Source organism: Eschrichtius robustus, chromosome 6, assembly GCF_028021215.1.
Source record: "Eschrichtius robustus isolate mEscRob2 chromosome 6, mEscRob2.pri, whole genome shotgun sequence".
Lineage (NCBI taxonomy): Eukaryota > Metazoa > Chordata > Mammalia > Artiodactyla > Eschrichtiidae > Eschrichtius > Eschrichtius robustus.
Genome location: NC_090829.1, coordinates 71,634,384 through 71,660,120, shown reverse-complemented (window position 1 = coordinate 71,660,120; position 25,737 = coordinate 71,634,384). Strand labels below are relative to the sequence as shown.

The following is a 25,737-nucleotide window of genomic DNA, read 5'->3' as shown; positions in this document are numbered from 1 at the left end:
AGCAAATGTCCCTCCGTGCCCTGCCAAAGCCCCCAAAAACCAAGTGACAAAGTGACTAACAGGGCCCAGCTAGGTTGGGGGCTGACGGTGGGGAGACATATCACCCTGGTATAGGTGTTATAGCCAGACCAGGTGTAAGAAGGTGTTCGTATGGGGGTGTTGGTGACCTGCCCAGTAGTGAGGAGAGGATCCGTGTAGGAGGAGAGTCAGTGCAGGCGGCCAAAGCACAAGCAGGATGAAAACAGTATCTCTACAAAAGCACGGTTGGGCTTCAGGTGAGGAAGAGTCCTTGTGTAGCCGGGCAGGGGGTAGGAAGAATGAGAGAGAGAGATGCCTGGCAGTGTCACAGCATGAGCTCAGTAAAAAGGACTCCGTGAGGAAGGGCAACCTGGCACAGAATGTCAGAGCCTAGATGAGGTGGAAAGGGTGTCAACACAGGGTAAGGTACTGTGGTGGTGGCCTGGAGTTGGGTGATAAGAACCGAGCTGGGTGAGAAGGACATTTGTGCAATGAAGGGGACAGTGGCAAGTTTGGTTACATATAAGAGGACTGATCAAAATAAGTAAATATATTAAAGATACTTAGAGCCAGATTTCTCATTGTCAGAAAAAGGAATTACAAATAAGGAAAAGGAAAAAATTAGAATGAACTCGGTATTATTAGATTAAAATGGAAAGCACTGGTGTCAACTTATGGTTTTCAATACAGATATATACATATGATTAGAAATACAGATGTAAATATGCATATATATGTGCACGCACACACATGGTATTTGTTCCCTCGCTCCACCGAGTGGGTCTGGGAACAGTGATATTTCAATAATGATGAACATATCTGGTTCCTAGTTCTTGATTTCTAAATATCATTCTCCAAAAAGGGAAGCTTGGTCAGGGAAAGCACAAGATGAATATGGAACATCTTGTGTGGAAGGACAATATTAGGACAACAGGTGAAACTTGCATGGAGTCTGAAAATTAGATGTAGTAACTTATCAGTGTTATTAACATCCTGATTTTGATGGTTGCTAGGAGAAAATTCTTGTTTCTAAAAAAACGCACGTTAAAGTACTTGGAACTGATGGAGCTTCAGGTCAGCAACTTTCAAACAGTTCTGGGGGAAAAAGCTCTTTGTACATACTTTTCTGTAAGTTTAAAATGAGATGGAGAAATAAATGGACATGAGGAAGGTAAAAAGGCAGTGAGATGGAGGGCAGGAAGGATTACTTACTGAGGTCTTCAGCCAGTTGAACTCGTTTACCAGTAAGCAATTTTACCTTCTTCTCACTATCTTCAGCAAAATCTTCCAGTACCTCTTTAACATTTTTCTCTAATCGCCTGACTGTTTAAAGCAAATAAAGAAACATGAGAAGCATGATTTTTATGAATGCACAAGGATGATAAAATTAACAATATATGGAGAGCAAGTTCTTATTTTTCTCATCACGATAAATCTATTGTTAAGTTCAGGCTTCTCACAGTTATAGGGAGAATATCTACCTGTTATGCAGTACTTTTATCAACATGAAATTAATACATATCCTCAGAGAAAGTCCTATTCTTAAGCCTTAACACTTTAATGGAAGTACTGATTCCCCAAAAACCCTAAGTGATGCTTAGGAGTCCTTTCCTAACAGAGTTTTTGTGTAATGAAGAAAGACTCCTGGTATGTTTATCTCACATCTTTTTCAATTATGGTTTATTTTCATTAATATTTTAAAGGCAAATTATAATTTCTGGTTTTCTAATAAATCTAATATTCAGGAAATATTTTGGCATCCATCTATTTAAACTGGAATGTTATTACTGTTATTTTTCATGTCAAATTAGAAAGTGGTCCTTCTGTGGCTTACCTTCAGTGTTTGTAAGTTGCTGTCTCAAAGTATTTGCGGTGATAGCAAGCATTCGCTGTATTCGCCAAAACAAGACAACATCATTGCATTCCAACTGAAATATTAGGTAATAAAGATTACCAGATGCAAACTTAAAAATGAAAACCACATTCATGAATACATAAAATTCCTGAAGTCAGTACCTACAGCCTCTGCTTTAATAAACAATATTCAGATTTACCTAATATATATATTCCTCTTGTAGATAGGACCTACTGCATTTTTTCTGCACGGGAACCACAAAGTTCTACATGATTTGGGTTTTATTTGCACCACAGCTACATAGCTTTGTTTTGATTCCAATGACAAAGCAAGTAAACTTGGGAAGTAGAGAATTTCATTATGTTATATACAAGCAGAAGTTCACAGAATATATCCTTACTTAGCATTTAGTTCAACTAACAATCATGTTATCTTAAATATGTCCTTAGGCTAACCTCTTTTCTTTGAGTGTGCACTCAAGCCATTTTTGAAATTCAGCTGCATATGAAAATACATTAATGATATTTTAAAAAAGCTTATCCTCTGGGTGAGGAGTAAAACAGGGGTAGGAGATTAAGTAGTACAAACAACTCTGTATAAAATAAATAAGCTACAGGATATATTGTACAGCACAGGGAAATATAGCCAATATTTTATAATAACTTTAAATGGAGTATAATCTATAAAAATATTGAATCACTATGCTGTATACCTGAAACTAATATAAAATAGTAAATCAACTATACTTCAAAAAAAAAATAGCATATTCCTTTTTGAAAGCAAGAAAGCAAGAAAGGGAGAAAGAAACCAAGAAAGCAAGAAAGAAAGAAAGAGAAAGAAAAGAAAGCAAGCTTATTCAATAGAGAGGTCTTACTAACAATGAAAATTATGCAAACAACTTGCCAATTTTTACATAGGCACATTTAAACACAAATTTCTTTTAAGCTGCTGAAAACACAAAAGAAAAACATTTTAGGGGTCTCAAATAAGATCGCTGATTGACAGGGATCTTTCAGAAGGACACTTTAAAAAGCACTTCTGCTTGTATGAAAAAGCTCAAAATACATTAGTTTACCGCCACCTAGGGGTTACTTTGTAAAATGTGACATGAAAGTGCGGTTGTCCATTCTAAGAACTTTATACAGTTCTTTTAAAGAATTATTTAAAGCAAGATTTTCAAGGAGGAAGCTTGCACAAGCCTCTTAGATAGCCTCATCCACCAAACGGCAGACACCAGAAACAAGAACTATAATCCTGCAGCCTGTGGAACGTAAACCACATTCACAGAAAGACAGACAAAATGAAAAGGCAGAGGACTACGTACCAGATGAAGGAACAAAATAAAACCCCAGAAAAACAATTAAATGAAGTGGAGATAGGCAATCTTCCAGAAAAAGAATTCAGAATAATGATAGTGAAGATGATCCAGGACCTCGGAAAAAGAATGGAGGCAAAGATCGAGAAGATGCAAGAAATGTTTAACAAAGATCTAGAAGAATTAAAGAACAAACAAACAGAGATGAACAATACAATAACTGAAATGAATAATACCCTAGGAGGAATCAATAGCAGAATAACTGAGGTACAAAAACGGATAAGTGACCTGGAAGACAAAATAGTGGAATTCACTGCCATGGTACACAATAAAGAAAAAAGAATGAAAAGAAATGAAGACGGCCTAAGAGACCTCTGGGGCAACATTAAACACATCAACATTCGCATCATAGGGTGCCAGAAGGAGAAGAGAGAAAGAAAGGGCCTGAGAAAATATTTGAAGAGATAATTGCTGAAAACTTCCCTAACATGGGAAAGGAAATAGTCACCTAAGTTCAGGAAGCTCAGAGAGTCCCAGGCAGGATAACATGCAAGACACGTAGTAATCAAGTTGATAAAAGTTAAAGATAATGAAAAAATATTAAATGCAACAAGGGAAAAGCAACAAGTAACATACAAGGGAATTCCCATAAGGTTGTCAGCTGATTTCTCAGCAGAAACTCTGTAGGCCAGAAGGGAGTGGCATGATATATTTAAAGTGATGCAAGGGAAGAACCTACAACCAAGATCACTCTACCCAACAGGGATCTCACTCAGATTTGACAGAGAAATCAAAAGCTTTAGACAAGCAAAAGCTAAGAGAATTCAGAACCACCAAACCAGCTCTACAACAAATGCTAAAGGAACTTCTCTAAGTGGGAAACACAAGAGAAGGACCTGTAAAAACAAACCCAAAACAATTAACATAATGGTAATAGGAACATACATATTGATTGATAATTACCTTAAATGTGAATGGATTAAATGCTCCAACCAAAAGACACAGGCTCACTGAATGGATACAAAAACAGGACCCATATATATGCTGTCTACAAGAGACCCACTTCAGACTAGGGACACATACAGACTAAAAGTGAGGCGATGGAAAAAGACACTCCATGTAAATGGAAATCAAAAGAAAGCTGGAGTAGCAATACTCTTAACAGATAAAATAGACTTTAAAATAAAGAATGTTACAAGAGACAAGGAAGGACACTACATATGATCAAGGGATCAATCCAAGAAGAAGATATAACAATTATAAATATATATGCACCCAACATAGGAGCACCTCAATACATAAGGCAAATGCTAACAGCTATAAAAGAGAAAATCAACAGTAACACAATAGTGGGGGACTTTAACACCTCACTTACACCAATGGACACATCATCCAAATAGAAAATTAATAAGGAAACACAAGCTTTAAATGATACAATAGACCAGATAGATTTAATTGATATTTATAGGACATTCCATCCAAAAACAGCAGATTACACTTTCTTCTCAAGTGCACATGGAACATTCTCCAGGATAGATCACATCTTGGGTCTCAAATCAAGCCTTGGTAAATTCAAAAAAACTGAAATCATATCAAGCATTTTTTCTGACCACAACACTATGAGATTAGAAATAAGTTACAGGGAAAAAAACGTAAAAAACACAAACACATGGAGGCTAAAAAATATGTTTCTAAATAATCAAGAGATCACTGAAGAAATCAAAGAGGAAATCAAAAAATACCTAGAGACAAATGACAATGAAAATACGACAAACCAAAACCTATGCAATGCAGCGAAAGCAGTTCTAAGAGGGAAGTTTATAGCAATACAATCCTACCTCAAGAAACAAGAAAAATCTCAAACAAACAACCTAAAGTTACACCTAAAGGAACTAGAGAAAGAAGAACAAACAAAACCCAAAGTTAGTAGAAGGAAAGAAATAATAAACATGAGAGTAGAAATAAATGAAATAAAAACAAGAAAACAATAGCAAAGATCAATAAAACTAAAAGCTGGTTCTTTGAGAAGATAAACAAAATTGATAAACCTTTAGCCAGATGCATCAAGAAAAAGAGGGAGAGGACTCAAATCAGTAAAATTAGAAATGAAAAAGGAGAAGTTACAATGGACACCGCAGAAATACAAAGCATCCTAAGAGACTACTACAAGCAACTGTATGCCAATAAAATGGACAACCTGGAAGAAATGGACAAATTCTTAGAAAGGTATAAGCTTCCAAGACTGAACCAGGAAGAAACAGAAAATATGAACAGACCAATTACAAGTAATGAAACTGTGATTAAAAATCTCCTAACAAATAAAAGCCCAGGACCAGATGGCTTCACAGGCGATTTCTATCAAACATTTAGAGAAGAGCTAACACCCATCCTTCTCAAACTCTTCCAAAAAATTGCAGAGGAAGGAACACTCCCAAACTCATTCTACAAGGCCACCATTACCCTGATACCAAAACCAGACAAAGATACTACAAAACAAGAAAATTACAGACCAATATCACTGATGAATTTAGATGCAAAAATCCTCAACAAAATCCTAGCAAACAGAATCCAGCAACACACTGAAAGGATCATACACCATGATGAAGTGTGATTTATCCCAGGGATGCAAGGATTCTTCAAAATACGCAAATCAATCAATGTGATACACCATATTAACAAACTGAAGAATAAAAACCATACGATCATCTCACTAGATGCAGAAAAAGCTTTTGACAAAATTGAACACCCATTCATGATGAAAACTCTCCAGAAAGTGGGCATAGAGGGAACCTATCTCAACATAATAAAGGCCATGTATGACAAACCCACAGCAAACATCATTCTCAGTGGTGAAAAACTGAAAGCATTTCCTCTAAGATCGGGAACAAGACAAGGATGTCCATTCTCGCCATTTTTATTCCACATAGTTTTGGAAGTCCTAGCCACAGCAATCAGAGAAGAAAAAGAAATAAAAGGAATACAAATGGGAAAAGAAGAAGTAAAGCTGTCACTGTTTGCAGATGACATGATACTATACATAGAGAATCCTAAAGATGCCACCAGAAAACTACTAGAGCTACTCAATGAAATTGGTAAAGTTGCAGGCTACAAAATTAATGCACAGAAATCTCTTGCATTCCTATACACTAACAACAAAAGATCAGAAAGAGAAATTAAGGAAACAATCCCATTCACCACTGAAACAAAAAGAATAAAATATACCTGGGAATAAACCTACCTAAGGAGGTAAAAGACCTGTACTCAGAAAACTATAAGACACTGATGAAAGAAATCAAAGATGACACAAACAGATGGAGACGTATACCATGTTCTTGGATTGGAAGAATCAATATTGTGAAAATGACTGTACTACCTAAAGCAATCTACAGATTCAATGCAATCCCTATGAAATTACAAATGGCATTTTTTACAGAACTAGAACAAAAAAAATATATTAAAATTTGTATGGAGACACAAAAGACCCCGAATAACGAAAGCAATCCTGAGGGAAAAAACGGAGCTGGAGGAATCAGACTCCCTGACTTCAAACTATACTACAAAGTTACAGTAATCAAGACAATATGGTACTCGCACAAAAACAGAAATATAGATCAATGGAATAGGATAGAAAGCCCAGAGATAAACCCACGCACCTATGTTCAACTAATCTATGACAAAGGAGGCAAGGATATACAATGGAGAAAAGACAGTCTCTTCAATAAGTGGTGCAGGGAAAACTGGACAGCTGCATGTAAAAGAATGAAATTAGAACACTCCCTAACACCATACACAAAAATAAACTCAAAATGGATTAAAGACCTAAATGTAAGGCCAGACACTATCAAACTCTTACAGGAAAACCTAGGAAGAACACTCTTTGACATAAATCACAGCGAGATCTTTTTTGACCCACCTCCTAGAGTAGTGGAAATAAAAACAAAAATAAAGAAATGGGACCTAATGAAACTTAAAAGCTTTTGCACAGCAAGGAAACTATAAACAAGACGAAAAGACAACCCTCAGAATGGGAGAAAACATTTGCAAATGAATCAATGGACAAAGCATTAATCTCCAAAATATATAAACAGCTCATGCAGCTCAATAGTAAAAAAAACAAACAACCCAATCCAAAAATGGGCAGAAGACCTAAATAGACATTTCTCCAAAGAAGACATACAGATGGCCAAGAAGCACATGAAAAGCTGCTCCACATCACTAATTATTAGAGAAATGGAAATCAAAACTACAATGAGGTATCACCTCACACCGGTTAGAATGGGCATCACCAGAAAATCTACAAACAACAAACGCTGGAGAGGGTGTGGAGAAAAGGGAACCCTCTTGCACTGTTGGTGGGAATGTAAATTGATACAGTCACTATGGAGAATAGTATGGAGGTTCCTTAAAAAACTAAAAATAGAATTACCATATGACCCAGCAATCCCACTACAGGGCATATACACAGAGAAAACCATAATTCAAAAAGACACATGCACCCCAATGTTCACTGCAGCACTATTTACAATAGCCAGCTATGGAAGCAATCTAAATGCCCATCGAAAGACGAATGGATAAAGAAGATGTGGGACATATATACAATGGAATATTACTCAGCCATAAAAAGGAACGAAACTGGGTCATTTGTAGAGACATGGATAGACCTAGAGACTGTCAAACAGAGTGAAGTAAGTCAGAAAGAGAAAAACAAATGTTGTATATTAATGCAGATATGTGGAATCTAGAAAAATGGTACAGATGAACTGGTTTGCAAGGAAGAAATAGAGACACAGATGTAGTGAACAAACATATGGACACCAAGGGGGGAAAGCAGGGAGAGGGGTGGTGGTGGTGGGATGAATTGGGAGATTGGGATTGACATATATACACTAATATGTATAAAATAGATAACTAATAAGAACGTGCTGTATAAAAAAAATAAATAGGATAAAATTCAAAAACAAAAAAAAGATTTTCATGATATAAAGAAAGAATTATAATATGGGGGGAAAGCATGATAAAAAATGTAGTGCGTTATTATTTCCATTATGCAAATAAATGGTTATGTTATATATCTACACACATATACATACGACATGTATAGAAAGGGGTGAATGGATATACATAAAAATGTTAACTAAAAGTACTTCTAGGTCAGGGGATTATAAAACACTGTTTCCTTTTGCATGTTTTTTTTTAACATTTATTTATTCCATTTACTTTCTATAATGGGAAAGTATTATTTTCTAACATAAAGTTAATTCTTAAAAAAATCTTTAAAAAGTAGTGTAGTGCCTATTATATGCACACGATCTAATATGCACTGGGATGATATGTATGTAAAATGTAATTACTACAAAAGTGGTAAATATCTTTGAAAAAATAAGAGTTAGATCACTCTATAAATTACACATACTTTTTTTCAGAAGATCAGAAGACTTAAAGTTAATGCTAAACCTCAAGCTTACTCTTAAGCAATTAAACAACTATCACTAAAATACATTTCTCTTTGTTTTTGGGAACCTTACCTCAGAATCTACAAAATGCCTCTGGTAGTAATAGAAGCCTCTTCGACAAAGGTTACAATGGTTTAGAGCTGTTTTCAAGAAATGTCTTCTATAGACTTGGTGCCAAGTATCCTTGATCTAAAATAATAAAAAGAAAACAGACCAAAGAGTTACTGTATGCTCTCCAGGTTGATCAAACACACTCTGAAAAGTCATATACAAAGTTTACTTATAAAAAAGTTAATTAAAACCAATGGCAATGTTGTTATTCTATCAAACTTTTATATCCATTAAAAATTGTTTTTTCAAGATAAAGATTAGATCACTAGTACTCTGACTCCTTACCAGTCTATATACTTCAACATTTGCAGTGTTTCTAACAAGCATTATTATTAATCATCTTGTAGAGTAGAGAGGGTGGAGATTATCTTCCTCTAGTTAGAGGTAAGGTGTCCAAGGCAAAAAGAGGTTGTGAGCCTTGTCTGAGGTCAGAGTCAGACTAGGAAGCTGGTCTCAGACCATGTCCATCAACCCAACAACATTTCCTTTCTCATTATGAAATTTCATTGTTCCCTCAGCAATATGACCCCCACCACTTTATTATATAGTCTGTTAGGGTGTTCAGAGGTCTTCCACACCATTGTCTTTTTTCGAGCACGACAAAAATAATGTTGAGAAAGTAGAACAAGCATCATCAACACCATTTGAGAGATGAGAAAAGGGGGCTGAGATTATACCAATAACTAAAGGCAATATTACTAGCTAATGGAATGGAAGTGTACTGGAATTCACATCTCCTGACATCTAATCCATCCACTTTTCTTATCACAGTACTTTGCTACTTATTTTATAGCTTCATAAAATGCAGTGAACACAGTTTCTCTTGGAAAAAACCTGATATTTTCTCACTCACAGAAAGTAATTAAGATATACAGCCAATCCATATCCTAAGATATAGATAAAGTCCCTCCTATTGTATTAACCACTTATAAAGTTCAAAAGTATCCAACCGAACAGAACTTACTGTTAGTAAGAGCTAGGACCAATGTGGATAAATGAAATCTATATTCAACTAATAATTTCATGTAATCATTAGTTTTAATTTTATTTTCAATTTATAAACAATGAGATGTACAGCAGCTTTAACTGTTTCTTTTCATCAGTTTTCTTTTCTTGTTCTGACCTCTGGTGGATTTTAAATTAAGAATACTCATTTCTCAAGTGCAGAAATATAAACAGCAAATAAATCTTTAAAAGAATCTATGCATGGCCCTGAAACTTCTTAAATGATTGTTTTCCTCACTAGAATTACTTTTCTAAATGGGGTTCACTTAAGCTAATTTAAGCTAATGTTAAAATGAAGTTTTGATCGCTTACACCCTAACTAACTAGGGAACACAGGCCCAGAAACACAATTGTTTTTTTAAAATTTTCTCCAAATAAGCATCATGAAGGTAAGCAAAAGTAGTCTAAACTATAATTATATATCCTCATATTTATTATGAAGAAAGAAAATGAGACAGAACCCAAAGGCGTTATCCAATTTACTCATACCTGATTAAGATACATTTGACTGAAAAAACATACATATAAGTGAGCCACCTTTAAGCAAAAATTTCATTCTGTAATCTGAAACAGTGTAACATCGTGCAGAGATCTGGGTGGGGGCCCTCCCCTTTTGCCAGAACTTACTGCTGAATTTGCCCAGATAACTTCCCTTTTCTAAGTCTCAAGTTCCCCATTTACAAATTAAAGCATTATACTTAAAGCAATACTGAGAATAAAATTTCAACTGTTTCCACACTCAAAATGACCAAGTTCTTTTTGTCAGCAAAAGTACACACGATCAAAGTGCAATTAAGCACTTAAACATCTAAGTAATACATCAGAAGTAGTAACATTTTACTACAAGAAACAAAGACTAAGGAAGCAAATTCATGCTTTTCAGCAGTTTATTACCAAGCTCGGGTCTACTTCTACTCCTCGGGATTCAAGGTTCTTTCGAACTGTAGTTATCTCATCACTTGCAAGATAAGCTGGGTGCTCCTCATTACATTTCAACATCTTCTCCAGTTCATTCTTGGTTTCATTGTGAACACACTTTGAAATGTTTAAAAGAGGACTGTGTTTAGATGGTTCATGATTTGGCATAATTATAAAAACAGAGTCCCAATTTTAATAAATATATTACTTTTGCACGATTGGTGACACAAGCTCAACCACAACAAACAAGGAAAACCAGAGTATCCCGGCTTATGAATGCAAAACAACCTGGACGCATGAGAGGGCAAGGGGGGAAGGGGATTAGCCCTATTTGCTATATTTTATCGATACTTTGGCTGAGATGTTTTACTGTCCAAGTTACAGGATCAGGCACCTTACTATGTACTTCCTTTCTTGACCTTAGGGTATGATTTCAATCTAGGAAAAAGTGCCCTATATACATGGGAAGAGATAATGTTCTATAAATGCCTCATATCTAAGAACTTGGTGACTGTAAGGCCCTGTGCCTGTTGACATGCCCCTTTTCTGATAAATACAAAATTCATAGTCTGATTTTTTTAAAAAGTCTTTTCATTAAAATCGTTCTTAGATTGCTTCTGTGAGGTGCCCAACATTCTTAAATTCACTTCCAGTCTCTTCTCTATAATTGTTTACAATCTCTTCACCAAATGAGGAAAGCATACACACTAGTGGTAAGTCTGAAAGCAAGACTCAGTACAGTGTCAAATTAACTTTATCTTTTCATTTTTTCCATCCTTCTTTCAAAACTGCATGGTACAGGAAACTAGCTTCAAATTCACTAATTACTCTAAACAAGTTACTACCATAAATAGCACTTTGCCCTAAACTGTACCAAGCTATGGAATCTGAGTATCTATATAAAAATGACACTGAAACACAAATAAATGGCTTGGAAATGGAACTACTAAATAATATTCTCTGAAAACATTAGAAGAAATGTAATAAAGAGAAATTTCACTGTTTCCTTACACTTCTGCTATCTGGTCTGAGACAGGAAGGAAAACTCCGACTATATTCTCCCACTCTTCCTGCCCTGTTTCACTGCCACCTGCCCACCTGTTCCCACCACGCTGGCTGTTCAGGAGAACACCACTCTCCCATCTATCCTGACCGAGATTTCCATTAGTTTAGCTCAAAGTGAAAATGTTTCAAAGGAATGGTTTTTCCCCAGAAGATTAGGAAAAAGTAACAATATAAAAGCAAAACATAGTTTTCAGAACATGGATTTCTCATCTTTAGCAAAGGACAATCTTAAGTTTCTTTTCCTGCTAAATCCTGCCAACTCAAAAAGAAAAGGAACTGTTACACGGCTATCTAAACTTGCAGTGTGGGACCCAGGGATATTCTCAACTTCTAGAATCTGTTTCTCACTGAAAACTCCAGGTATGAAGTCTAGACCAGTGGTTTTCAACTGGGAGTGGGAGGGTTAGAGAGGTTAGAGGAGAGCTTGAGTCGATGAGTCTGACATGACGCTTTGCTTTGACAGAGAAAACAAAACCTGCGTATACAAACACCTCCCCAGCGGTTCTCCTGTCCCTCCCCTCTACACTCCAAACTATGGCCTCTGTTTGTTCTACAGTCAGACTGAGTCTTACACATGCTGCCCTGAAACCCTAGGAGAAGCTCTTCTCTGAAGGGTTTCCAAATTCCTCTTCTAGGCTACAGATCCTTGCACTGGCAGTAAAACTAATTCCTCTGCTTCTCTTGAAGGGATTCCCTATGGGTTCAAGTTCCTGAGAAAGTAACTTACAACCAGGAATCATTCCTCTCTGAGAATGTTTGGCCAAAGCATATTTACTACTAGTTGCTGAGGCAAGTTCTGCCATCATTGATTGTTCTAGACCTAATTAGGCCTAATTTCACTAAGCCTTAAAGGTCAGACACCATTTTTCTTTGGAGTTTATCTGCCTTACACCAGTTCTTTCTAATCAATGCCTCTACCTGTCTCAAAGTCAGAAACCTCTGATGAATCCGCTAGGAATTCTTTTCTGAAAGACTGCCTCCTCACAGCCCATCTGTATGGCAGAGATAACTGATGCACTCTGAATACATGCATGACCCAACCACTAACTCTGTCCATTTCTTCAGCTTCTTTTCAGTCTCTGAGTGACTCATTTTCCCACAAAAATCATATCAGAAAAAAAAGAGAAGAGGAAGACTGTCCCCTCACTATTTTAAGACAAACTGGGACTTATATCTGATAGATATCTTATGAAACAAGAAATGCATAAAACCAGAAAAAAATAGGGTGTTGATTATATAATTAACTGTATTTAAAATAAAAACAAAAAAATAAAAAAAGAAGAAAATAGGAATGATATGTCATTTGGTAATTTTTCATTCTCTTTATCTGCTCTCTCAATATACACACATCTGATGGTCTCATTTCTCTAATTACATGGATTCAAGGAAGGAAGAAAGGAAAGTAAATTGGATGCCACCTCTTTTTCTTATTCATTACTTCCTTCATCTATGTATTTTGATTTTATATTCTACTTACAATCTTTTATTTAAGGAATTAACATAAGAAGGAGATGGTGGTGTAAGACTCAATGCTAATAGGAAAAGAAGCCATAACAGCAAGGAAAGAATAAAAATGGGTGGGGGAAAGGGGGGGAGGATTTTAATGATTACACATTTTCCCTCTATTTATTCATTTCTAAAGTTATTTATACTTGCCTTTACCATTTTGTTCTTTTAAAGTGATCATTAAATGCTTATAATATGAATTCTATAATTCTACTTCCTGTCTGAATTTTTATGCTTATTTTGTGAACACAGGAGCAAAAAATGCAAAAGAATAAAATAATTTAAATAGACAACTAACAGAAAAATCCAGTGATAATACTAATAGAATAAGGTTTTTAAAAAAGTCATTATATCTTTTATTCTAATCACATTCATTCTACATCCTCTGAAGTCCTTGTCATTTTTTCTTCTGTTTATAAATTTAATCTTCATTTTACCTCAAATAGGCACTTGAACAAAGTAATCAACCACTCTCTTTAATAAAAAAAGCTACCTCATTTTTTTTTTTAAACTTTCTTTTGTAGTTTACTGTTTTTTCTAAAGATTTATTGTCTTTCAGAAAGGCTGATATAAAATATTTGAAATTATTAAGTTTGGCTTAGAGGCATTCAGAGGTTATATTTTAATACCTGAATTAAAATGCCAAAGATTTGTTTGTTTTTACCTGTTCTTGGGTTCGATTCTTCCAGTATAACCACCTCTTTTTCCAATCTGGACCTACCATATTTTCAATTGCATTTTCAGCTAGAAAAATTAAAAAAAAATTTTTTAAATTTATCAGGAATTTTATCACTTACCAGGTACATAAATTATAACTAATACTATATCTTGCTTTCTTAACCACTTCAAAACACTGTGTCAATATGAAGTCAGTTGAAATAAAGAATAAAACTATATAATTGATAGGGTACATATATAAGAAAGAATTTAATTACATATGTTTAGAATCTATGAAAAGTATAATTGCTTATAAAGTTCCCATAAGTATAGTAGTAAACACTAAAACAGTCTGAATTACAGCTTTTTAGAATATAAGTACATAAAAATATCATGTGTCCAATTTAACATTTTTAATAGTTACAAGCAGTTGACCAAAGAATTGCACAAATAATATTCAACTAGAACAGTACTGACAAAGAACTTGAGATGTTAGTTTTTGTTTTTTTTTAAACCAATGTTCACTAAAGTTAGATGACTCTTTATCCACTGAGAATACTCAAAACTCAAAAACCCATGTCCCTACTTACTGTCCTTGAGACGAGCCTGAAGAGCCTCTTCCATAAAATAAATAGCTGCATCCCACTGCTGTTTATCAGATATGGACCGATCTTCTAAAGCATTGTGCTGAATAACCCTCTGAAATAACAAGGAAAGAAAAAAAGCTATTTTGATGTATATCTTGTCATTTTAGCAATTTTAATTCTAATTGACAGCTCAGCAAATATCCAAACTAGCAGATGTATCTACAACATAAAAGTATGTCCCTCCCACACAAATGCAGAGGGTCCTATTATCTGCCTGCTTATTTGTCAGCTTTCTGTCTAAAAAATAAAACAGTGGAGATTTTCTCCTAGCCCAAATTAAATGAGCTCACCATCGAGAAGATAGTTGGGGGTTGGGGGGTGGGTAGAGAATTACATACTTAACTACATAAAATTACACCCTAGAACCCTGGTATTCAGAAGCTAATGATTCAGATCATCTCTACTGCTTCTTTATGCCATATGACCTATGTGTTAGCATTTTCAAAAAGGAGAGGAGAAAAAAAAAAGCAATAACCATTATCTCACTGTTAACACCAATGGAAAATGTAATGTAAGGAAGCTTAAGAGGTCTAGACAATCATAAGTAAATGTTAGTTATTTATTTTAAGAAAATTGGTTTCCAAATCTTATAGCTTTTGAATTAATGAATGAATGAAAACGGCACCACTCTCTCTCAGTAAGCCAATCTTATTAAGGCATTTAACAAGAATGAATATGGTTTTCAAATATGAAGACAAACATTTCTTAAAAAAAACCCTATAATTACGATCAGCCCACAGTGAAATATGCATTTTTAGAAAACTGCTCAATCTTATCTTTCAACAGTTCCTCCCATTAACTGTCTGAACAGAGTGGGTGGTTAAAAAAGGTTTGATTAGGTGATGAGAACATTCTACGTAACAAAAGATTTAACAGGTGATGAAGGTCAGGAGCCAGGCTTTACAATTAAGACACAATGGGGCTCGTATCCCAGCTTTGCCAGTGACAACAATAGAACTGCTTAAGAACAAACTAAAATCATGCTTACAAAATACATAGTTCCTGGTACCTCCTAAGCATCCAACACATGGTAGTTAGCATTATGATTTTAGGAATCTAACATTTTGACTCAACTCCACTGAAAACCAATGCATCTAATCCCTTTTACCACTGAGGGTAAAATGAGAAGCAGCTATCCGTAGTTCAGGCCCATGTAAATTCTGTGGAAGTTTATAGAAACCTGTTTACTGCAAGGTTTGATTTTCTTCTGAAATGACAGCCAAGAAAGAAATAGCAGAGGGCGATTTTAGAAGGGCAGAAAAACGTCAAAAGGCCGATTATATTTCGTAAATCTATTTCTTTCCTTCATTATTTTCAATTCAGAACCTAATTTAAATAGTCATATAAAAATATTCTATAAAAGAATATCAATTTGAGAAATTATATAAAAATATGAGGCTGGCACCCTAATATACAAACGACATACCAAGCTGTCCTCTGCAAAATCATTCCACTTGTGGCGTTTAATAGTTTCTTCCTTAACAGCCTCTTTAAGTTTATCAAATATGTCATCATGCTCTTTTCCTTTCGGTTCTGTCATGAAGCGGGAAAATTCTTCTTGTAGGGTCTCCCAAGCAACCTAGAATGATTTAAAAGAAAAAAGCTGCATCTATATTGCATACTTTCATTTAACGTGTAACAAGAAAAATAAACACATGAATTTAAGCCAAGTAGATGTGATAAATCAGTTTATCAGAAAATACATATGAAATCACATTTTTTAAAAAAGGTATAGCAAATATAAACTCTGCCCTCAAGAGCTCATACTGGTAGCTGGTGGAATAGACTTGGCCTCCTGACATGTTTCGCTACACGTACACAGCATCTCAAATTTTAAAAAATTAGTAACCAACATTTAAAAACTTAGAGACTTCCTATAAAATCCATGCTTCCAGCCTCACTTGAACCACCTGGCAACAATGGTCCCACGTTCTTGCACACCTTCGCCCGCTGGAGCCGAACAGGAGCTGCCTGTCCCTTCAGAGAAGGCACACAGGCCACATCAGCCACCAGACTCGGTTCAGTTACTTATTTACTTCACTCTCTACAACATCTGAGTTTGCCTGCCTCTTCCATACTGTAAAAAGTTTAAAATTTCTTAATGATTTAGTTTTTTCACATCTTTGCCCTTACGCAAATACATGAGGTAATGTGTCAATACTTTCGAACACAGGTATTATTCAGCCTTGTACTATTGCTAATTCCCAATTATCTGAACAGTGAAAGGACAGCACAGTGTCAAAAGCAATTAAGAACTATACCTACTTACGACTAAGTGGGCTAGTTAATATTGTATTTTATATCTAGCCCTCTTCGTTTTAAACATTAAGAAATTATGGCATAAAGAAAGGTGACTGTTGGGGCTTCCCTGGTGGCGCAGTGGTTGAGAATCTGCCTGCCAATGCAGGGGACACGGGTTCGAGCCCTGGTCTGGGAAGATCCCACATGCTGTGGAGCAACTGGGCCCGTGAGCCACAATTACTGAGCCTGCACGTCTGGAGCCTGTGCTCCGCAACAAGAGAGGCCGCGATAGTGAGAGGCCCGCGCACCGTGATGAAGAGCGGCCCCCACTTGCCACAACTGGAGAAAGCCCTCGCACGGAAACGAAGACCTAACACAGTCATAAATAAATAAATAATTTTTTTTTTTAAAAAAGAAGAAAGGTGACTGTCCAAGAATATAGAGTGAGGTATTAAAATCTGTTTCCTGACCTTCAGCAGGTTCACGTCTTTCTACCACACCTATGTGTGAAGGGAGAAAGCAGCAAAAGACAGAATCACTTGCCATTTTTACGATCACTTCTGCTGCTTGAACCTTAGGATATGAAAATGTGCTTTCATGGGACAGGGTCCAGAAAAATGTTAGAGCCAGTAGTGAGGAGAAGAAGTGGCAGCAGCTCTCTAATTACTTTAGGGGGAAATGTGTCGAGACCAGGGGTCAGCAACATGGAGCTTAGATAGAGTGGCTGTAAGAGTTCTTAGAAAAAGAGACTTGAGGAAATTGAGAACAGAGATAAAGAAGCAAGGACTGGGGGCTTCCTTGGTGGCGCAGTGGTTGAGAGTCTGCCTGCTAATGCAGGGGACACGGGTTCGAGCCCTGGTCTGGGAAGATCCCACATGCCGCGGAGCAACTAGGCCCATGAGCCACAGCTACTGAGCCTGCATGTCTGGAGCCTGTGCTCCACAAGAGAGGCCACAATAGTGAGAGGCCCGCGCACCGCGATGAAGAGTGGCCTCCGCTTGCCACAACTAGAGAAAGCCCTCGCACAGAAATGAAGACCCAACACAGCCAAAAAAAAAAGGTAACAAATGTTCAAGTACAATTGGTGTGTTAAAAAAAAAAAGAAGCAAGGACTGGAAAGATAGGAAAGGGGTAAAATACACCTGAATAATTAGACACTGACATTTTGTTTCTAAGGTAGGTATGAAAAACAAAATTTTTAACATGGATTCTAATTTTGTGAGCAACTTCACACTGAAGCAAAGGACACACTGGCTCTTATCTACAACAATCATTCTTCAGAGTAATGTGCCTGGCAAGATCAACTAGGATGATGATCATAATCATCATAATAGCAGCTGGCATTTACCAAATGGTTACTATGGACCAGATTTTGTCTAAGTATTCTACATATGTTAACTCCTTGACTCCGTACAACAATTTGTGACGTAGGCAACACTTTCATCCTTATTTTATAGATGAGAAAACAGGAAGGTTATTAAGCAAATAGCCCAAGGATCGCATAGCTACAAAGTGGTAGAGCCAAGATACATGGGTATCAGAAATGCATTCTCTAAGGCACTTTCTTACAATTCCTAGTCTAACCTTCTGGCAGGGTCCTAACTAAGGAAATAATTATTTAAGTAAAATTGAGCCCTGCAGAAAATCAACAAATAAAATGTTTCATCCATTAAACATTTTCCTTATGGAATCTCTAACCACAGAAGTTAAAAATATTTCACATTCAAACAAATTTTGCCGGTTTTGTTAAGTGCTACCTTTGGAAGGAAAACCAATACCCTCAGACCAACACCATACCAATTAGTAAATTTTTTTGACAGTAGTCACTGGTAGGAGCATTAAGGTTAATACCAATACAGAGATTAGGAATAAAGAATAAAGGAGCATAAGGACCAAAGAGAAAGATAGTGGCTGTGATAGGAATAAAACCTAAAATTCACAGCTCCTAATCCCTTCAGATAATGCTTCTTACCCATTTAATTAAATTATATCCTAACCTCGACTGCTTTATTAGGAAGCTGCTTATCAGTCCACTGTTTAAGCTTGATATCCACTGTTGTATTAAAAGTTCCAGAATTCATGGTCTGTGCAGCTGGAAGATAGATGTTTTCAATCACATGAGTTGATACTCTTTCCCACAAAGACTGCTGAAGGATTTCCTCCCTGAAATTAAAAAAAAAAAGTTCCAAGAACACCAAATTCAAATATAATATTGTTTTTATAAACAGCTTTATTGAAGTATCAACTTACAATAAATTGCACATATTTAAAGTTTTGAAATATGTACATGCCTGTGTATCACTGCAATCAAGATAATGAACTTATTCTTCATCCTCAAAAGTTGTAACCACTGGATCTACTTTCTGTCACTACAGCTTAGTTTATATTTTCTACAATTTAATATAAATGCAGTCATGTAGCATGTACTCTTATTTTCTCTGTCTTCTTTCATCAGCATAATTACTTTGAGATTCATCCATGTTGTTGTGTACATTAATATTTCACTTCCTTTTTTGCTGAGTAATATTCCATTGCATAAATCTGTTTACTTATTCACCTGCTGACGGACATTTGGGCTGTTTCCAGTTGTTGGCTATCACAAATAAAGCTGCTATGAGCATTCATGTACAAGTCTTTGTATGACATATGCTCTTGTTCCTCTTGGGCAAATATCTAGGAGTGGAATGGCTGGATGATATGGTAACTATATATTTAACTTTATAAGATACTGCCAAAATGTTTTCCAGATCAGTTGAACCATTTGACATTCCCACCAGAGGAGTATGAGAGTTCTAGATCCTCTACATCTTGCCAACATTTGGTATGATTAGTCATTTTCATTTTTGTCACTGTAATAGGTTTACAGTGGTATCTCATTATGGTCTTAATTTGCATTTCCCTAATGACTAATAATTCCAAGTGTCTTTTTATGTGTTCATTTACCTAATATTAATACATACTTTATATGTGTTGACTGTGAAGTAGAGTCCAAGACTGTAAACTTCTTGGTATGATTTTAACAATTTATCAGACCACAGCACAAAGCACAGAGACATTATGGGATATTGCTAGGTAAAATTGTTCAACATTTTATGATAATATAAAGGATGAATAATCAAGTTGAAAATTCTACCTTTTAAAAGACATCTTACAAGAATACGGTTCTCTAAATAGAAAAAAGAAAACTACTTCAATCAAGAAAAAATGAGAAATCTCTAGAAAATACTTATTTGGCTTCTCCCAAACTAATCTTTACTGTTATACAGTGCTAAAACATACAAAAACACCCTGTTTATCAAATGACCAGTCTTAGGAGTAACCTCACCTTTTAGGATGCAGTTACAAAGCTCAGGGCAACAGAAACACCCCCTTCTGTCCAAAAGCCAAACTGCACTTTTCTTGGGTGAGGAGAGCTAACACTTACTGCCATGCAAGTTGACTCATACTCACTCAATATTTTCTGTAAAATTAAGTCTACTGAGTCAATGAGCTTAGCTGCAGGTCTTCCCTTGCTAATTTTCAGGTCTTATTCCCCTTACAACCAGAAAACAAAAGAGTATGGGAGGGAGGACAAAACACGCGAAGAAGATAAAGAGGTAAAAACATACAGTTGTAAAATAAATAAGTCATGGGGATTTAATATACAGCATGAAGAACATGACCAATAATATTGTAATAACTTTGTATGGGGACAGATAGTTACTAGACTTATCGCGATGACTGTTCCATAATGTATGCAAATGTCAAATCACTATGTAGAGGAGGAGCTTCAAGATGGTGGAAGAGTAAGATGTGGAGATCACCTTCCTCCCCACAAATACATCAGAAATACATCTACATGTGGAACAACTCCTACAGAACACCTACGGAACACTGGCAGAAGACCTCAGACCTCCCAAAAGGCAAGAAACTCCCCACGTACCTGGGTAGGGCAAAAGAAAAAAGAAAAAAACAGAGACAAAAGAATAGGGACGGGACCTGCACCAGTGGGAGGGAGCCGTGAAGGAGGAAAGGTTTCCACACACTAGGAAGCCCCTTTGTGGGCGGAGACTGCAGGTGGCGGAGGGGGGAAGCTCCGGAGCCACGGAGGAGAGCGCAGCAACAGCGGTGCAGAGGGCAAAGCGGAGAGACTCCCGCACAGATGATCGGAGCCGACCAGCACTCACCAGCCCGAGAGGCCTGGCTGCTCACCTGCTGGGGCGGGTGGGAGCTGGGAGCTGAGGCTCGGGCTTCGGAGGTCGGAGGTCGGACCACAGGGAGAGGACTGGGGTTGGCTGCGTGAACACAGCCTGAAGGGGCTAGTGCGCCACAGCTAGCTGGGAGGGAGTCCGGGAAATAGTCTGGAGCTGCCGAAAAGACAAGAGACTTTTTCTTGCCTCTTTGTTTCCTGGTGCGCGAGGAGAGGGGATTCAGAGCGCTGCCTAAACGAGGTCCAGAGACGGGTGCGAGCTGCGGCTATCAGCGCGAACCCCAGAGACGGGCATGAGACGCTAAGGCTGCTGCTGCAGCCACCAAGAAGCCTCTGTGCAAGCACAGGTCACTCTCCACACCTCCCCTCCTGGGAGCCTGTGCAGCCTGCCACTGCCAGGGTCCCACGATCCAGGGACAACTTCCCCAGGAGAACACATGGCGGGCGTCAGGCTGGTGCAATGTCAGGCCAGCCTCTGCCTCCACAGGCTTGCCCCACATTCCGTACCCCTCCCTCCCCCCGGCCTGAGTGAGCCAGAGCCCCCGAAGCAGCTGCTCCTTTAACCCCATCCTGCCTGAGCGAAGAACAGACGCCCTCAGGCGACCTACACGCAGAGGCAGGTCCAAATCCAAAGCTGAAGCCCGGGAGCTGTGCGAACAAAGAAGAGAAAAGGAAATTTCTCCCTGCAGCCTCAGGAGCAGTGGATTAAATCTCCACAATCAACTTGATGTACCCTGCATCTGTGGAATACCTGAATAGGCAACAAATCATCCCAAATTGAGGAGGTGGACTTTGGGGGCAACGATATATATATATATATATATATATATAGTTTCCCCTTTTTCTCTTTTTGTGAGTGTGTATGTGTATGCTTCTTTGTGTGATTTTGTCTGTATAGCTTTGCTTTTACCATTTGTCCTAGGGTTCTGTCTGTCCGTTATTTTTTTATTACTTAAAAAAATTTTTTTTCTTAGTAATTATTTTTTATTTTAATAACTTTATTTTATTTTACTTTATTTTATTTTATTTTATCTTCTTTCTTTCTTTCTTTTTTTTCTCCCTTTTATTCTGAGCTGTGTGGAGGACAGCCAGGTGTAAGGGCTGTGCCACTGAGGTGGGAGAGCCAAGTTCAGGACACTGGTCCACAAGAGACCTCCCAGCTCCACGTCATATCAAATGGTGAAAATCTCCCAGAGATCTCCATCTCAATGCCAAGACCCAGCTCCACTCAACGACCAGCAAGCTACAGTGCAGGACACCCTATGCCAAACAACTAGCAAGACAGGAACAGAACCCCATCCATTAGCACAGAGGCTGCCTAAAATCATAACAAGGCTACAGACACCCCAAAACACACCACCAGACGTGGACCTGCCCACCAGAAAGACAAGATCCAGCCTCATCCACCAGAACACAGGCACTAGTCCCCTCCACCAGGAAGACTACACAACCCACTGAACCAACCTTAGCCACTGGGGACAGACACCAAAAACAATGGAAACTACGAACTTGCAGCCTGCGAAAGGGAGACCCCAAACACAGTAAGTTAAGCAAAATGAGAAGACAGAAACACACAGCAGATGAAGGAGCAAGGCAAAAACCCACCAGACCTAACAAATGAAGAGGAAATAGGCATTCTACCTGAAAAAGAATTCAGAATAATGATAGTAAAGATGATCCAAAATCTTGAAAATAGAATGGAGAAAATACAAGAAGCGTTTAACAAGGACCTAGAAGAACTAAAGAGCAAACAAACAAAGATGAACAACACAATAAATGAAATTAAAAATTCTCCAGAAGGGATCAATAGCAGAATAACTGAGGCAGAGAACGGATAAGTGACCTGGAAGATAAAATAGTGGAAATAACTACTGCAGAGCAGAAAAAAGAATGAAAAGAATTGAGGACAGTCTCAGAGACCTCTGGGACAAGATTAAACGCACCAACATTCGAATTATAGGGGTCCCAGAAGAAGAAGAGAAAAAGAAAAGGACTGAGAAAATATTTGAAGAGATTATAGTTGAAAACTTCCCTAATATGGGAAAGGAAATAGTTAATCAAGCCCAGGAAGCACAGAGAGTCCGATACAGGATAAATCCAAGGAGAAACATGCCAAGACACATATTAATCAAACTATCAAAAATTAAATACAAGGAACAAATATTAAAAGCAGCAAGGGAAAAACAACAAGTAACACATAAGGGAATCCCCATAAGGTTAACAGCTGATCTTTCAGCTGAAACTCTGCAAGCCAGAAGGGAGTGGCAGGACATATTTAAAGTGATGAAAGAGAAAAACCTACAACCAAGATTACTCTAAGGATCTCATTCAGATTTGATGGAGAAATTAAAAGCTCTACAGACAAGCAAAAGCTAAGAGAATTCAGCACCACCAAACCAGCTTTACAACAAATGCTAAAGGAACTTCTCTAGGCAGGAAACACAAGAGAAGGAAAAGACCTACAATAATAAACCCCAAACAATTAAGAAAATGGTAATAGGAACATGCATATCGATAATTACCTTAAATGTAAATGGATTAAATGCTCCAACCAAAAGACATACACTGGCTGAATGGATACAAAAACAAGACCCGTATATATGCTGTCTACAAAAGACCGACTTCAGACCTAGGGACACATACAGACTGAAAGTGAGGGGATGGAAAAAGATATTCCACACAAATGGAAATCAAAAGAAAGCTGGAGTAGCAATTCTCATATCAGACAAAATAGACTTTAAAATAAAGACTATTACAAGAGACAAAGAAGGACACTACATAATGATCAAGGGAGCAATCCAAGAAGAAGATGTAACAATTGTAAATATTTATGCACCCAACATAGGAGTACTTCAAACATAAGGCAAATGTTAACAGCCATAAAAGGGGAAATTGACAGTAACACAATCATAGTAGGGGACTTTAACACCCCACTTTCACCAATGCACAGATCATCCAAAATGAAAATAAATAAGGAAACACAAGCTTTAAATGATACATTAAACAAGATGGACTTAATTGATATTTACAGGACATTCCATCCAAAAACAACAGAATACACATTCTTCTCAAGTGCTCATGGAACATTCTCCAGGATAGATCACGTCTTGGGTCACAAATCAAGCCTTGGTAAATTTAAGAAAATTGAAATCGTATCAAGTATCTTTTCCGACCACAGCGCTATGAGACTACATATCGATTACAGGAAAAAATCTGTAAGAAATACAAACACATGGAGGCTAACCAACACACTACTTAATAACCAAGAGATCACTGAAGAAATCAAAGAGGAAAACAAAACATAGCTAGAAACAAATGACAATGAAAAGACAACGACCCAAAGCCTATGGGATGCAGCAACAGCAGTTCTAAGAGGGAAGTTTATAGCTATACAAGCCTACCTTAAGAAACAAGAAACATCTCAAATAAACAACCTAACCTTACACCTAAAGCAATTAGAGAAAGAACAAAAAAAACCCAAAGTTAGCAGAAGGAAAGAAATCATAAAGATCAGATCAGAAATAAATGAAAAAGAAATGAAGGAAAAGATAGCAAAGATCAATAAGACTAAAAGTTGGTTCTTTGAGAAGATAAACAAAATTGATAAACCATTAGCCAGACTTAGCAAGAAAAAAAGGGAGAAGACTTAAATCAATAGAATTAGAAATGAAAAAGGAGAAGTAACAACTGACACTGCAGAAATACAAAGGATCATGAGAGATTACTGTAAACAACAATATGCCAATAAAATGGACAACCTGGAAGAAATGGACAAATTCTTAAAAATGCACAACCTGGGCTTCCCTGGTGGCACAGTGGTTAAGAATCCGCCTGCCAATGCAGGGGACACGGGTTCGATCCCTGGTCCAGGAAGATCCCACATGCCACGGAGCAACTAAGCCCCTGTGCCCCAACTACTGAGCCTGTGCATCTGGAGCCTGCGCACCGCAACAAAGAGTAGCCCCCACTCACCACAACTAGAGAAAGCCTGCGTGCAGCAACAAAGACCCAACGCAGCCAAAAATAAAATAAATAAATAAATTAAAAAAAAAAAAAGCACAACCTTCCGAGACTGAACCAGGAAGAAATAGAAAATATGAAAAGACCAATCACAAGCACTGAAATTGAAACTGTGATTAAAAATCTTCCCACAAACAAAAGCCCAGGACCAGATGGCTTCACAGGCGAATTCTATCAAACATTTAGAGAAGAGCTAACACCTATCCTTCTCAAACTCTTCCAAATATAGCAGAGGTAGGAACACTCCCAAACTCATTCTACGAGGTCACTATCACTCTGATACCAAAACCAGACAAAGATGTCACAAAGAAAGAAAACTACAGGGCAACATCACTGATGAACATAGATGCAAAAATCCTCAACAAAATACTAGCCAACACAATCCAACAGCACATTAAAAGGATCATACACCATGATCAAGTGGGGTTTATCCCAGGAATGCAAGGATTCTTCAATATATGCAAATCAATCAACGTGATACACCATATTTACAAATTGAAGGAGAAAAACCATATGATCATCTCAATAGACGCAGAGAAAGCTTTTGACAAAATTCAACACCCATTTATGATAAAAACCCTCCAGAAAGTAGGCATAGAGGGAACTTTCCTCAACATAATAAAGGCCATATATGACAAACCCACAGCCAACATCGTCCTCAATGGTGAAAAACTAAAACCATTTCCACTAAGACCAGGAACAAGACAAGGTTGCCCACTCTCACCACTGTTATTTAA

At 37.2% G+C, this 25,737-nt stretch overlaps 1 protein-coding gene across 4 annotated transcripts in view; it reads right to left on the bottom strand.

Annotated features, from left to right (window-relative positions):
- OPA1 (OPA1 mitochondrial dynamin like GTPase) overlaps positions 1 to 25,737 on the bottom strand; it is a 92,676-nt gene that overhangs the window by 22,079 nt on the left and 44,860 nt on the right. For all 4 annotated transcript variants that reach the window (XM_068546453.1, XM_068546455.1, XM_068546454.1 and 1 more), the window contains 8 exons: positions 18,789 to 18,954; positions 15,977 to 16,129; positions 14,494 to 14,602; positions 13,911 to 13,990; positions 10,652 to 10,792; positions 8,714 to 8,830; positions 1,853 to 1,946; positions 1,231 to 1,341 (listed from right to left, as the gene is read on the bottom strand). In XM_068546453.1, coding sequence (XP_068402554.1) covers positions 1,231 to 1,341; positions 1,853 to 1,946; positions 8,714 to 8,830; positions 10,652 to 10,792; positions 13,911 to 13,990; positions 14,494 to 14,602; positions 15,977 to 16,129; positions 18,789 to 18,954 — 971 coding nt within the window. The remainder of the gene's footprint in view (positions 1 to 1,230; positions 1,342 to 1,852; positions 1,947 to 8,713; positions 8,831 to 10,651; positions 10,793 to 13,910; positions 13,991 to 14,493; positions 14,603 to 15,976; positions 16,130 to 18,788; positions 18,955 to 25,737) is intronic.